Here is a 15,612-nt window from a genome sequence, read left to right as displayed (position 1 = left end):
CGGGCGCGGGGCAGGCCGGGATAGTGGCGGCCCCGGGTAGCGTCGCTCGAGCCCTGACAGCGGCAGAGGCCCGGGCCGGGCTGTTCGCCGCCCTAGAGGGCGCCGAGCCGGCACCGCGGGGCGGTGCCGCGCCGCCGGCTCGCCGCTCCGGAGGGGAAGGACCGGGGCGGCGGGCTCGGCCACTGCAGGAGGCAGCCCCTCCGTGGGGAGCGGCCCCCGTCGCCGCCGTGGTGGTTCATCCTGCCCACCCCGCCGCCGTCCCGATGGTTTGTTCCACTCCTCGCCCCCCCGGTGCCTCGGTGGTTCGTCCCGCCCGACCTTGCTTCGGTCCGCCCCTCCGCCCTAATCTAATGGTTCGGTCCGCCCCCGCCCCACGCCAGTGGTGCGGTCTGAGGGCAGTGGCGTGGCCGTGGCGCCGCCCGGCGGAAGTGACGCCGCGCGGAGGCCAGGGCTTCCGGCGTGCAGGCAGTGGCGGCCCGGCAGGAGGAGCCCGGGGCGCCGCTCCCTGCCTCCGCCGCCCCGGCCGCGCTCCGCGGCGCCCGGTAAGTGCGGGGGGGCGGTGGAGGGCTCCCGCGGAGGCGACCTGCCCCGCGCCGTGGCGGCGGCGGAAGCCGGGAGCGCCTGGGGCGCGCCGCCGCCTGCCGGGCCCGTGCCCCCGCGGCGGGGGGCGGCCGGAGCCCCGGCGCGGGTCTGTTCCCGAGGCCGGAGCGGACCCGGCGGCGCGGCGAGCCCCGCGGCCGAGCGGCGCCCTCTGGTTTGGGGGGAGCTCCTGCTCCGTTTGGCGTCCCCTCGCGCCGCGCGGGGCTCCCGGGGGGCAGGCGGTCGGGAGGGCGCGCAGCGCCTGAGGCCGGCGCTAGGGATCGGGGCGAGCTGGCCGTGCTGGGGCTCCTTCCGCCCCCCGCCGCCGCTCCAGCTCTTCTCATTCCCGGCCACCCACGGCTCGCTCCTTCTCCCGGCTTCTCCTGTTTTCCTCCTGTCGCGTTCAGGATGCGTGGGACAAGTACGTGATTTCGTCTTGAGCACGTTAGAAAAGAAATGGATGTGAGGTGGCTTAAATGAACGTGGTGTCTTTCTGCTCCGACGTAGGGAGGACACTCCAAGCACAGAGTTACCGTGGAAGGAAGGCTTGAGTAGGTACGGATAAAATAACGTGCTGAAAAATGATGATAACTTAGAAGGGACAGGAATGAAACAGATTAGATTAGTTGGGAAGGGCAAGATAGTCGTGGTAGTCAGAATACTAAGACTGGAAACGGGAAGGAGAGCAGGTAAATTCACAGTGGATGTGTGATGTGGCTGCAAGGAGGTCTCTGCAGAGTCACGTATGGTAAAAAGGGTGGGAGGTGATCTTCCTGGTTCTCTGTCTTGGAATGAAAAAATCATCTGAAAACTCAGTGGAGAAGAAAATGGCAAAGTATGCCTGCTGGGTGTGTGTGAAGCAGCAATTGAAGATGATCCCTGGATTACAGGCTTGAGTGACATAGACAAAGATGCGATTAACAATGATAGTAAGTTTGGAGCTGGGATTGTAAAGAGTTTCAGAGGAAAGAGAGAGTGTCAGTCCATTTAAAGGTTGCGTGGATAAGTGACTCGGGAAACAGACTTGAGTTACGCTCTCTCAATTTCAAAATTATCAGTAAAGAGGTGAGAGGGGACAAAGCCATCTCACATGGCTGTGAAATTATCAACCGCAGAAGTAGAAGGCGGGAGGATGTCCTCCAAACCACTTATTCAAGAGGTCCCAGAGAGGTAGATACAGAGGATAAGAAATCAGAAAAGGATGATGTGGTGAGACAAAATACAATATGGGGTTGTGTAACTTCCTATTATCAAACACCACAGTGAGGTCAGAAAGAGACTGATGGTAGCATACTTGAAGGCATTTATTTCAATAGACTTTGTTAAGAAGAATTATATTGTAAAGTGGAAATCGGCAAGAGGGCATCTCTGGTAGAGCAGAAAGAGAGCGGAGAGTAGGGGTGGATGTGTTTACAAGTTCTTGCAAGGAGGCTGGGGAAAGAAAGAGGATTAAATTATATTAGTGTTAGTGAAAATGAGGGAGTGTTTTGGATGAAGGTGGTAAAGTAGGACCTCATTCTTGGGTAGGAGAACAAACTAAATATGGTTTAAAATTTTGAAGTCTGATCTTTAGGATTATGGTAATTATTTAGTCTAAATATTCTTTGTTCTTTTGACACTCTTTTGCATTTGTCATCTTTATTGTCTTGGAAGTTAGTGATATCAAGTATTAGGTATGTCCTTTGTTAATGTGTGCTCGGAGAGCTCATGACTGGGTGATGAGGGCCTTAGGCTGAGAATTAGGTGAGTTCTGTCTCTTGTTTTCCTTCTATCTTGCCTTGTTTTGCCAGCAAGTTTGTGCCTTAATCTTCCTCTTATTCACTCATGTCCATATGATGTTAAGTTATGCTGGAAGTGAACTCTTTCCCAAAGTGGTGTGACAAGAGTCACAGAAGACATCCAGTCTGCAAACTGTTTTCTCCTTGATATATTGGTTTGCCCATGCAAACAGTTCCTCTGTTTGTTCATATAAATAGGTTAGTTGAACAGAGAAATGGCTGAAAAGTACTTCTAGGAGCCCTGCAGTTTTGTGCCTCTTCTCCGCAGTGACTGGTACGTGACTACTTAGGTACTGTAGAAACCCCTTATTCTACTTATACATCTGAAAGCATCTCATTGCTTTGATGGCACTCACTGTGCATTGAGGTAGGACATGGATCATCTGTTAAACGTGGGTTTTTTTTTCCTATCTCCATAGTGTGGGATGATCTGATTGAGTTTGGGAACTTTCCTGACTGGTGATACCTGTTTAGGCTTTGTGATGCTCTGAGACTGGCCCAACAAAGCTGTCACACACTAGGCTACTGATATCTTCTGTAGGAATGTCTAGACTGATTCTAGATTCTCAGATAAGTTATTCCTTTAATGTAATGGATCTTTGCCTGTTATATGTTACTACTTTTGTGCAAGAGGTCAGTGTTGATACAGATTAAGCCCAGACTGAATCATGAAAGAGACTAGAGGGAGGGAGCATATAGATTTGCCTTGTGTCTGTCAAATCAGAGCCCACCAATGATGCCGAAATACAGAACAGAGAGATCTTCATTTGCAGAACCCTGATTGGAAATAGAGCCAGAAAAGTACACTTATTTTTCAGATCAGAACCACCATCTTTTCGAAATACGTATTTGTAGGAGCATGTTTACCACCTCCCCTGGTTCACTATATGAGAGTTGCCATGTGTGGAAACCTCAGAATTTTTTTCTGTCTGTGAATGGGCTTGTGTGTGACAGAGGGAGACCCTCATTTAGCAGCAGTTGTGCGAGTGATTCCTCAGCAGTATAAGTAGGTTACTTGGACCTGATGGCTTCTTAATCTGGAAGAAAAAAAGTTTTGCCTTGGCAGCTTGATGGAATCATCTACATTACTAGCATTGCTACTGTAGCTCATTTTGTGTCGCTGATAGGAAAATACTCTTCAAGATTTCACCTCTGTCACCTTCCAGAGTGGAGGGTCGGAGCCCCAATCCTCTAAAGTTCTGCAGGAAACCATGCTATAAAATATGTGTGTGTTGTGGATAGTCAAGAAATCAAGAGTCTTGTGAAAGGAATGGAGACCAGAATTCAAGGGATAATATAATTAACTTCTAACCTTCATCCTTTCTCACTGGAGGAGCTTTATATCTGCTGAAACCAGTGCAGCACCTCAGATTAATTATGCATCAGATCTCTTCCTGGTTGACCTGTGATGTCTGGTCTGTTTATTAGACCCAGAAAACAAGTAAGTTCAGGAAAAATAATGAAAAATTACGTTTGAGATTTCCAGTGCTCTGAAGTCAGATTAGGGTTTCTCCAGCAGCTACAAATTGTAGCATTGTGCATATATATTATAATGTTAGAGCTAGTGTAAACAGTAAGCAGAAAGCGACATATGTGCAAGAAACCCAATATATGCTGCCTGTGGGAAATACAGCTTTGATTTTATGTATATATTTTATGTGTAAAATTTGATTGCAGCATGCTGTTTTAACTCTTGTATTTAATCTCTCTTGAAACAAAATTAATTGTTTAAATGGCACTTTGTGACTGAGTACGAGATGACCGTAATTCAAGGTTGGTATGTGCTCTGTCTGCTGAACGTTTTTAAAATCTAATTCATACTGTTTTAGTTACATGAGCAGAAGGTGTGTAGTTCAGATAAGTAAAGTCAGATTACATGATTTTTCTATTACCAGTGAAAATACAAAAAATAGCTTGGCTGTTCTGATTCCTCCTAAACAGCAACTGTCAACTCTTGATCATAAATTTGTACATTCAGAAGGTAATAAATGTACATTGAGAAGGTAATAAAATGAGAATTTATTTTTTCTCCCTCAAATACAATGCACGAGCCACATCACATCCAGCAGAGCCTAGTTAAAGGAAGAAACTGATTTTGCCATTTCTTTGAGATGGTACTGAAGACTGTTAAACTCAGTGTAAGAGAAAGATCTGTTTCCCCTTCTTGCTTTCCAAAGTCCCAGGTGATTTCTGTGGTTCTGAAGCAGTGTGTAGTTGTACAGGGTGTCACAGTTGCCTCTCTGGCTCCTGGTGATCTTAGACAAGTTTCTTTGTTTTTTGTTGATGAAATGCAGATGATGTTTTTGATAAAAGAACTTAATATCATGAGTATAGATGTATCTTGGAGAAGATGTGTAGTGGAGCTTGTGGAGAGCTTCTCCAAATGACAAAAATCTTGGGGCCCTTGCTGGGGGCTAGGATAATGTAATAAGCACATGTAAAAGCAGCACTGGCTTTGCAGGTGCAAACCAGGGCCCTGCATGGCAGAATCTTATTTAGCTGGGCTGTCAGATCAGTCCATTCCTGTCTGTTAAATCACCTGTATGATGTTGACATGGCCTCTCTTACAATTTCTTAGGCAACAGAAAAAAATTGTTTTTCCCCCTTTAGGAAACAGAGCTCAGATGAAATCAAAAGAACGATAAAGTTTGGTGGAGAAAAAGAAGCTACAATTGCTTGCCTGGCCTGCAGTTGACAGGGCACTAAGATGTCCGTGGACATGAACAGCCAGGGCTCTGACAGCAATGAAGAGGATTATGACCCTAATTGCGAGGAGGAGGAAGAGGATGAGGATCCTGGGGATATTGAGGATTATTATGATGGGGTAGCTAACGACGTGGAGCAGCAGGGAGCAGATGCCTTTGATCCAGAGGAATATCAGTTCACCTGCCTGACTTACAAGGAGTCGGAGAGCACTCTGAATGAACACATGGCCAGCTTGGCTGCCACGTTAAAGGTGAGGAAAGGTTTCTGCGTTAACACAGGTGTAAAATAAGTTTATATGATTGAAAAGGCGAATGCTGAACACAGAGTCTGAAAAAAAGCTGTGGCGACATTGCTGTTATGGGGGTTGGAGGAACATTATTAAAGGTCCCTGATACAAAACTGACTCAGAGGTTTACAGATGTTGCGTGCTGATTCTGGGACCTGAAAATCTTCCTTACAAAATGTTGATTCTTACGACTTTTTTTCCAGAATTGAGTGTCATGATCACAGCACCTGAGTTTTAACTCTTTGCGTTAATACCATGCAAAGAAGGTATATACAAGAGAAATGAACCAAATCATAAATGATGCAAATCGATGCACCTGTGTTTGAGAAGATGACTGACAGATAGGAAGACATGCTAAAAGTCTAATTCTAACATCGGCATCTTACCTTGTTGGTTCTGAGAGAATAATCATAGACTTTCAGAAAGACAGATCAGCTGTCATGCAGGATATTAACCCTGTCGTTGCAGTGACAAGCAATTAAAGTACAATGAGCTTGCCCCCTCTTAATTCCTCTCAGGAGAAGATTCCCACTCAAAGTCATCTCCATACTATTATTCTCGAATAAGATTTTTGTGAAATTTTCATTCTTCTTGTGCAACTGATGACTGTAGTGCAGACTAGTGATCAGAGGAGGTTCCCTCTGTCCTGTCAGTGTGCTTTGGTCCTGACACAGATAATAAGAAAGCTGAGTTCCTAAGCTGTTAGGTGTTGGCACTCTGAAATTACCAATGTGCCTGCCTTCTGACAGGTCTCCTAGTGTTTGTTCTGTGGAACAACCCGTGATAGCAGGACAGGTGACCACAGTAGGTAAAAACTATGTTGGAAGGCTTTTGAGTCCTATTAATTTGGTCTGGAGTCAGCCTAACTTAAAAAATGAGAGGGATCTATTGATGATCCATATTTGTATATCAGAGAGTCCTATAGAAGTAGTTACAACAATAAAGCCTGAAGACGATAAAGCCTATAAACAATAGACTATAAAGTGCACTAATACTTCTTGCTGCATCTGTAGCTGATTTTGCTGTCTATTGTGCTCGTTTCCAGGAACTATCACCTCAGAAAATAGTGTGTTTTATTCTTTCTTGATTATTAAACTCTTGACTGTGATTTTTCTAAAATGTGTGATTCAAGGGTTGAATGCCTGCTGTTTTGTATATATTGTAAGAAAGGGAGGCAAAAGAAAGGAACAAATAGGAATAATTGGTCAGCAATTTTGATCCAACTGCCAGTTGCTCTTGGTTCTTTGTGATTAACTAGATTTAGAAAGGTATTTCTGGTCCTTACTGTGTGACTCCAAATGGGACACCCTTGAAAAATTGTTGACATGTTGTTCATTTAAATTAAATTAACAAGAGCAATATTTGATCCAGTCTTTAAAGTTGGGGCATCCAGAGTTAAAATCATAGTTTTTCAAGAATTCCAAAAGTCCCTCTGATGTTAGACCAGCAAAGACTATAGTTGCCCTGATCATTAAAACCAACCTATTAGATCAAATCTGGTCCCAAATGTGACTCTTGTGGGGGAAAGGGTGGAAGGTTTTAGATTCCTTTGATATCAAGAATGTGCCTGCATAATTGCTTAAAAATCAAGTGCCTACACATTTTGGTTTGTGCATGAGAAGATAAAAATAAATCTGGGTAGAAACCCGAAAAACTGTGATGATGTCAGCCATGCATTAAGTCTTTAGCTCTTAAAGTGCCATCCTCATCCTCTGTTTGCTAGCAGTGGTGGTGCAAGAAATGTACATTTCTTAAGTTGGAAATCTGCTGTGTATCTGAAGCATGTGCTTTTTGTTTCCTGGCATCCTTTCTTACAATATTTCAGCAACCCTGCTTCTTCCTTCCCCTTTTTTTCCCTCTCCACCCTACCCCCACCTCCCCCCAAGGAAAGCTGTGATTTTGTAGTTTTCTGAGACAAACTGGAGTGGAAAGAATTTGGGTCACATTAGCAAGAGTATGAGAAGAAGGAAATTGGATAGAACATGTTGAACTATTTGTTATCGTTATTTTCCATTGACTTAATGGAGATGCATAAACAGGGGCTGTTTTTTATAAGAACTGTGTTAACATTCTTTTCCTCTAACTTCCTTGAGCTCTAAACTTTTTTCTTTTGAAGACTACCTTTCATAATGTCGTCCTTGCCTTTTGGATAGTTGGGATCATTTTTTGTGAGCGCCCTAGTCCACTTTGCTGATTCCTTCTCCTTTTCCTTTCAGGGCTAGTCTTTGTGATGTCTAGTGCTTGTGTGGTGCTTTTCAGCATTAGATCATGTTTAATACAGAGTGGTTGCCTCTGCCAGGGAAAGACAAAGGTAAATTAAGGACCATTTGCAGGAGGTGTAATGTTGAATGCAGTCCATGGTGTGGAAGCTGAACAATTTGTTATCCTGGGCAATGAATAGACTAATACAATTCTCTAAAGTAAAGGAAAAAAAATAAATGCAGTGAATGAACTCAAAGCAGTTTTGAATGCTCTGCCATTGGTAGATTGTCATTAGGTGATTTGCTTTCCAAAGGTTAAATTGAGGGGGGTCTTGAGCGTGTTTTTCCCTGTGACATATTGTATACACTCTTTTAAGATCAAAAACTGGTATTCAGAGCCTTGTATCCTCATACTCACAACTTACACTGTTAGTAATAATCTAAATAAATAGTATTTCACTTGCTGTGTTCATTAACCTTCAAGATATTTTCTAACTGTGTTACTTGACTATTTTAGGCTGACTCCATTGAATGCCTGTTTTCCTTAAAGTGTCAGGGTGAAGGATTACCTTCCTTAGAAACCCTCTCAGCTACCTGTTCTCATGCCTTATGACTTGCAGCAGACTTTGTTCTCCCTTTTACTGAAGCTGACCTTGGGTTGACTGGCCACCTTCAGGTCAGGTGTGAACATCCTATGTGTGTTTAGAAGTTTAAATGCAACAAGATAGTCTCTGCCACAAAACACTCATTTTGTTTATCCGCTCCAGCTAGTGACAAATGGGTTAAAATCCTAGATTTTATGATAAAAGTATGAAACCCAGCATGTAAGTTGATGTAAGCCCTTGTTTTGTTAAAACCCTCAGTCATTTTAAACTGACATAGTATATATGAATTCATATATATACTGATATATATATGAATTTTTGTTTCTCTCAGCTATAGAATTTCTAGACTAGAGTCTGTTTAAAAATAAAATTTATTAAAAACTGCCACTAATAGAATTAGCAATGAATAGAACCAATGTATCTCATATTGTCATAGGAAACTTTGACCTTGAGTTTTTCTGACTTACTTTTTATCAAATACGGAATTATGGATGAAAAAGGAAGTACAAACAAGGTAGCAGTCGATACAGTCAGTTGTGCAGTGTGCCTTGCCTTCAACAACAGTATGTGGTTATCTAGGAACAGAAATCACCATACTGAAACTAGAGAGACTTTGTAAATTGTTCTTTAAAAGTTTCTTCTCAATTTGTTTTTAGTAAAAACTGTGAGTAGGTCCTAGCTTTCTGGGAAAAAGGAGTGGAAACGCTTGCCCCTTGGTTAGTCCCATTGAGTCAGGAGGACTGTTCGTGGAGGACTCGGTAAATACCTTGACTGCAATAAGGACAGACCATCTCTGCTGAAATACACCAGAATAAAACCTCAAACTAATATCATCCAAAATGGTGGTTCTCTGACCAAAAGGCTTGTGAACTGAAGCAGATCATTTTCAGGGGCAGTTTTCAGAAACAGTTTGTAGACCTTTGGTTCCACAAAGGGTCAGCTGACCCAACAGTCAACACTTCTTAAGGATAGTGCTGCTTTGCTCTCAAGAGTATTTATTGCCTGCAGACCAGCAAAGAAATTTGTGATAGTTCTTTAAAAAAAGCAGACCTATTTATAAAATCAGTGTCTTTCAAAAATAATGGACTAAAATTGGGTAGTAATAAGTTCTTTTTTCAAGTTAACTGTGTCAAATTGTCATTGAGTAATTGTGAGTCCTGGAGTGGCGATATCAGTGCACACAGACAGTACGATACTCAACGGTAGTACAAACAAAGTTGACCCTGTCACTGACAAGCAGTTAAGTGTGTGATGTCATATTGTTTTCGCTGGTGAATGACACTTCCTGGCTCTGCTGAGGGTCTCCTGTACAAGTCTGGAATATGTCATGTTCCAAGTAACTGGCAATAGTTTCTCTGTTTCAGTGATAAGATCTTTCTAGTTTTTAACAAATTCTTTACGCTGGTGATCTAAGCAGCTAAATAAGACAATTTTAGTTACAATTTGTGAAAAAGTGTTACTGTTACTGTGACTTTGCCTTTTCAGAAACTGATTGTCAGTCATTTCTGCAGGTACAAGATACCAAGGAAAGATAGTCAGTCATGCTGTTTTACAGACTGTTGATACTGATGTAGTCTTCACTAAAACTGCAGGAATTGTAAAACTGGAGAACTTAAATTTTTCAATTCATTAATGTGAGTAACCTGCTGATATTCACCAGACAGCAAAAAGCTTGTTTCCCTTGTTCCTAGAAATAACAGCTTGTGTTTTTTTTATTATTATTATTTTAAACCCTCTCCTGTGAAGATCAAAACTTTGGTAGGTACAAAAAGCGTATTTGCTGTCGTAGTACAGTCATAGTACTGAATCTAATAATCCATGTTATTGCTACTGAACTTTCCAAGATAAACCAGTTTATTCCATATATTCTCACTCACCTCATTGATGTTTATATCTTTTAATGCAACAAAATTAGTATTTGCTCATCAAAACACAACCCTGTGAAAATATTCCACACTCAAATTGCGCTGACACAGAACAGTTAGCTTGTAGAGCTGCTTGTTGAATGCTGGCAACAGTCCTTTTCAAATACCATCTTTAGCAGATCCAGAGTCATGTGCATGGAGATTGGCAGCCTGCATGAGCAGCTCTACCCAAAGAGCTGGCACTGGTAGAGTGTCTGTTCAGTGTGATTGCAAAAAGTCTGTAAAAAGCCAGATGTCAAAAGATTAATGTATATGCCTCCCTGTATTGTTGTGCAAACCACAGTGAAGTATGTAGTACAGGGTGCTTATCTGAAAAAACTGCCATGTTGCATAGTCTTGATGCCATAAGGACTTCATGAGGCTTATACACAATGTAAAATGGAAGTCATAACAAATAAGTACATAAATACCTTAAGTTCAGGGGATGCATTAAAACCCCCTCAAATATTAAAATGTAAATGTACAAGAGCAGAGTTTGGAAAATAAATGTTCAAAGTTAGTGTGTCCGTAAGAACTTGAAGCAATGTCAGAGTAACTGAAATTGGTGGATAGCAAATATTTAAATATCAGTGATTTTTAAATGGTAGACCCTGACATACAAGCATACACCCAGATGATGGTCTTTGGCAGTGACAACACATTGTATTTAAAATACCTGTGAACCCTAAGTTAGTCAGGATGTATAAGTTTGTACCATGTTCTGGCCTCCAGTCTGTAACTGGAATCCTTAGGAACACACAGGTTAAAAGTGTTTTTGTCCTTTCTGCTTGTTTTGTAGCCAACCAAAAAGATTCTGGAAGTTCTGTTATACAAAAGCTATGTTGTTATGTGCCACATAAACAAAGCCTGTGTTTTAGTAATACATTGAGCATCAAGAAGATATGGGCATGTCCATAACTGTCTTCAGTGTTTGTGTTATTTTGACTCTCAAACTTTGTTAAAGGCATAGCTAAAATTTTCTTAGACTTCTGGTCAGCAAGATAAGAGCTGGCTGGAGAGCCCAGACCTTGCAACTGTGACAACTTCGTGAAGTCATTTGAGGAGAGAAATCAGTTTTGTTCCTCGTTGCCCAGGACTGCTGAAATTCTCAGCTTGATTGGAAAAATGAGCCACAAATGTGGAGGGTGATTAAAGCCCACACATTTCTTTGTGATTCATACATTAAATGTATCTTACAGCCCGTGTAACTCTGCAGTGAGCAAAAATCTGTTCACAGCTGTTGATGAGTCTGATCTTGGTGGGAGGTAGAGGCAAGACACAAGTCATTAAAAATGCCTAAACAATCTTTCAGGAACTGCTTCACATTGCAGACTTACAGCTGGACAACATGATCACAGAAGCAGCACGAGGCAGTTGAAATACATTGCCAAATTTTGTGTGCTGTGACTATTAAGCATGGAGTAGCAGAAGTGAGCTAATCTTTGTACCATGCAACGCTATTCTACGAAGCAGCCATTCCTCCTCCTCTTTTTTTTTTTTTTGTAATAAAAAAAAAATGCCCTTAGAAGCTGGGATTGTCAAATAGAGTGCTGGTTTTTGGAACTGAACAGGGATACTCCCTGCACAGTTGACCTGAGCATTGCCCTAAGCCCAACACGCTGCGTGTGCCTGCTTCTGCAACTGCATGTGTGTGCCGGTGCTTTCCAGTTTGAGGTGGCTCCTGACAATTTGCAGGCTGTGCTCTGAGCTGGCAGAACTGTCCACCACCAGTCACGACCATGTAGATACAGGCTAGCTCCTCTCTGCTACTGCCCGTCCTTTGAATCCTCTGTGTGTCCAGAAAGAACTATCCAAGTCACCTATGTTTTGCTGGGAAAGCACTTAAGCAGAGGATAATTGAATGCAGCCGCTGGTGGGGATGTTGGCACTGCACAGGGAGTGCAGTGTGGTGTGCACAGGGCGCTGTTGCTCTTAGATGCTGCACTGCCTTGGAAAGAATAACTGCAGTGAGTGGGGATTCTCACGTCAATCTTACGTCCATGTGCAGTCTTACAGCTTTCTTGCTGCATTTCTTCTGATCTAAATCTTTCAAAGAAATTGCATAGTTATTTTGTAATAGTGCCTTCTGGCATGCCATCTTGCTTAAAACTTTTTTCTTTTTTAATTTATTTCTGATCCTCCTCAGGAGGAATAGCATCACAGCTTGAGAAATACATATGTTGAGATTTCCTAGCAGAGTCCTACTGATCCTGTTTGTTGGCAGCTGAAATTGGCACTGTCCTGTGTAGGGGAGCAGATGGATTAAGGCTATGTGTAAGTGCAGAGAAGGGGTTAGGATTTAACCTGAAATCCCCTTTCCTCAATATGTGGCAAACTAGGTTGTACACAGACAGCTTCATGGACCTTGCATAGTAACAGTGGCAGTATTTATCAGTCCCAAACTGCACTCTGCCTCATAAATATGTTTCTAATCTTGTGGACTGACACTGGGTTTCTGCATGTCAGCGGGTGAGTGCAGGGTGCAGATTAAAAGCCCGTGATGCAGCAATGGTTGCTGTTTGTCAAGACTATTCCATGGTATTGAGACTGCAGCTGAAGAATCTAAATTGCATTTCTTTCACCAGTGCAGCCTGCATCTGTAATCAGGAGAGGGGCTGAAATGTCAAACCAATTCTCAATAATACTGTGAGTGAAAATCTAAAGATGGAGGGCTTTTTTCCTATATTTTTTTAAATGAACCCAGAAAACTTTAGGCAGGGGCATCTGGTTGTTTTGTTGTTACTTTGTCTTTTTTTATAGTGAATTTCTGATAAGCGAAATCAATCTGAGTTCAGTTTTGAAAATAGCCTTCTAACAGTCAAAATTGTATGACAGCTAAGGAGGACTGCTATGAAATTTTGAGCGCTTTCAGTGTTTATAGCATGAGATATCCGTCACAGCTTAGGCCTGTGCAACCTCATGAGACTTCTACCAGGACTGCATGTTGGAAATCTGCTTAAAAAGAGTGATGGATCAAAACAAAGAAGAAAATATGGTCCAAGGAAAGCCTTCTGTTTGCTCATATGTGTTTCTTTTTGTTTAATTCCTAGTATTTCTGCAGTCTTCTGAGAAATCCTCCAATAAAAACAGGGCAGTCAGATAAAGCTTTTCCAACAGGCCGTGCAGGGAGTCAGATCTACTTTAAACATGAGAAATCAGTGTAAAATAGTATTATTTCCAGTTGTGGGTCGATTTGTTTACCTCGGTATATTTAAGTAATGCGTGTCTGAAGATACTTTTTTCTGTGTTTTTTCTTCAATTATTCTATCCAAAGCAGGATTTCTTTCTGATGTTTTTACTGTTCTCTGCTGTGGACTCAGTTCAGTCTCCTCTATTTTACCCATTGCTGCTCACCAACAGCAACAATTTAAGACTCTTGCTCTGTGTGTTTTTATTGTTCTAAAGAATTGAAGAGTGTGTTTTTAGAAGTTTTGATTCAAGACATAAATTAATATGTTCATAAGTATTTTCCTTTCCTTGTAGGACTACCAAAAATCATATTCCAGGATGAGAAGAAATGCGTTTCAAGGTTAATCCCACTTGTCTAACTGTATTTGTATAAAAAAACTTTGATTAGGGGAAACCCAAGAAATAGAAGCTGTGTTTCCTTATGCTGGGTTTGTGTTCACCTCAGCCAGACATTTCAGTGCAACCCTGATTTAACAGAATGTTGTCAGCTTGATGCAAAGCCTCAGGATATCAGCTCCAACCAGATCATAACGTGTCCAGCACATTCTGAATTGAATCTCTTTCAGGACCATGTTGTGAACTTGTGGGTTGGGTTGCACCCTTCTGGGGTGCTTTTCCAAATCTTTGGGTCATGAAAAAATATTTATTTAAAGAGTGTCTCTAGAATTCTGTTTCAATTTCTAGTGGAAGTTTTCTGCAAAAGCGAGGCTGAAAACAGACCAAGCAGGCCAAAAAAATAGGCCATCCCTTAAAGAAAAGTGAGACGAAGAACTCATGAGATATACATGCTTCATAAATATTCATGAACAATTTCTGTAGAATATAAACTCTACAAAAGACAGTGCTTTTTTAGCTTTTAGGAAACATTTTTGTCTGAATGAGCAACTGTCAAAGTGGCATGGTTGAAAAGATTTTCTGCTCTAGAGAGATGAAACTGCAGCTCTTCAAACAGCATAGCTTATCTAGTGAAGCAAGCTGAGACATAGCTGTCTTAGAGCTGTCCAAACGCAGGAAGGTACCTACAGAGCTTCTTTGCAGATTTGTGTGGTAGTCTGGCATTCTCTTGGACAAGACAGTCTTTCCATGTATATCACAAGTGTGAGAATTGTCCATAATCTGGAGAGTAAAGAACCCAGGAGATTAACTTAGAGATAGAAATAATATAAAATATTGTGCCGTCTTCCAAAAAAATGAATAGACGTGTTTAATACTATGGCATTACTTCTTTGTTCTACTTTGAAAATCTAATTTTGTCCAGCATTATGTACATTTTTCAGACTTTTTTTTTATGATTCCTATGGAGACTATCCCTTATACAGAGCAGCTTCCTCTTGGCACCCTTCTTGTGTGTATAGACACGGCACTTTTTCTCCAATGCATTGATAAACATTAGCATTTGGTGCCCGATTCTGACAATTGGCAATCTATCACAAGGAAATCAGAGTTAAACTCATGGAGTTTGGGAAAAGGCTTCTGAGATAACCAAATTGCTGTTTTAATGGGAAGCTGGAAATTGCAGATTGGATGAGATGCTGCCCAGCCAATCCTCTTTCTTCAGCTTCACCACCCCCAGCCCCCTGTCATGAAGAAAAAGAAGCCTGATGGCGAGAAAAATAAGAAAGAAGGAAAGAAGTCTTTCAGCATGACTACTGTTTTCAGGTCTCCTCTTCTAAACTTTAGTACATTTAATTATAATGAGCAAAGTTCTGGAGACCTCAAGTTATGTAGAAGCATTGGAACAATTCATCAGTTGCAGACAAAACCCAAAATAGACGCGGAGCATCTAGAATATGCATTCTCTTCTGTGCTGTGGTTTGTAGAAGCATTTACTGAAATGGCCTGCTGCCAGTGAGACACCAGTGGGCCATCTCATTCTTTTTGGGGTCTTAGTACTCTGAAACCAGAATAAGGAGGTATAAGCAAAATTATCAAAGGCATCTTTTTCAGTTTGTTTTCTTTGCTTCTGAGCCGAAGTATTGTTTTTCTTGGATAATGTGAGATTTTTGTGGCACCCAATTGCTCCAGAGAACGTGCTGATAGAAGACTGAAGCAGAGCTTTCCAGAATGTTTCGTGAATTTGAGATCTTTCATTGTGTGGAACTTCTGACTGTCCAAGAAATCCTGTGCTGGGCAGTGTGCCCTGAACAGCAAGCAAGACTTATTTTCTCCTGCGGGGAGGCTGCAGTGGGTGCACAGGCATATTGATGTCTTCTAGTGAATAGTTCATGGAGCAGCCTCAGCTTCTGTGCATTGCTTCTCCAGTAGTGTAAGGTAATGGACTAGGTACTCATGGACCAAACTTTTGACTCCTGCAGTGTTTTTCTGTGCTTAGCATGTTTTGGCTCCTACTTACGAAGAAATGCT

The 15,612-nt window shown here is 42.1% G+C and overlaps 1 protein-coding gene across 5 annotated transcripts in view; it reads left to right on the top strand.

The window, feature by feature from the left end:
- Window positions 1–130: 130 nt before the first annotated feature.
- Window positions 131–15,612, top strand: part of ARIH2 (ariadne RBR E3 ubiquitin protein ligase 2) — a 36,429-nt gene continuing 20,947 nt past the window's right edge. Inside the window, exons 1-3 of one of the 5 annotated variants that reach the window (XM_026102673.2) lie at window positions 131–266; window positions 1,087–1,134; window positions 4,968–5,313. In XM_026102673.2, coding sequence (XP_025958458.1) covers window positions 5,065–5,313 — 249 coding nt within the window. In that variant the 5' untranslated portion in view covers window positions 131–266; window positions 1,087–1,134; window positions 4,968–5,064. Of the gene's footprint in view, window positions 267–313; window positions 543–1,086; window positions 1,135–2,555; window positions 2,632–4,967; window positions 5,314–15,612 lie in introns of those variants that run through there. The other 4 variants (XM_026102674.2, XM_026102672.2, XM_026102675.2 and 1 more) reach the window with 4 other exon arrangements.

This window comes from Dromaius novaehollandiae, chromosome 12 (assembly GCF_036370855.1).
Source record: "Dromaius novaehollandiae isolate bDroNov1 chromosome 12, bDroNov1.hap1, whole genome shotgun sequence".
In the NCBI taxonomy this organism is placed as follows: domain Eukaryota; kingdom Metazoa; phylum Chordata; class Aves; order Casuariiformes; family Dromaiidae; genus Dromaius; species Dromaius novaehollandiae.
Note: the sequence above shows the minus strand (reverse complement) of the source record. Positions and strands in the feature narration are given on the sequence as shown.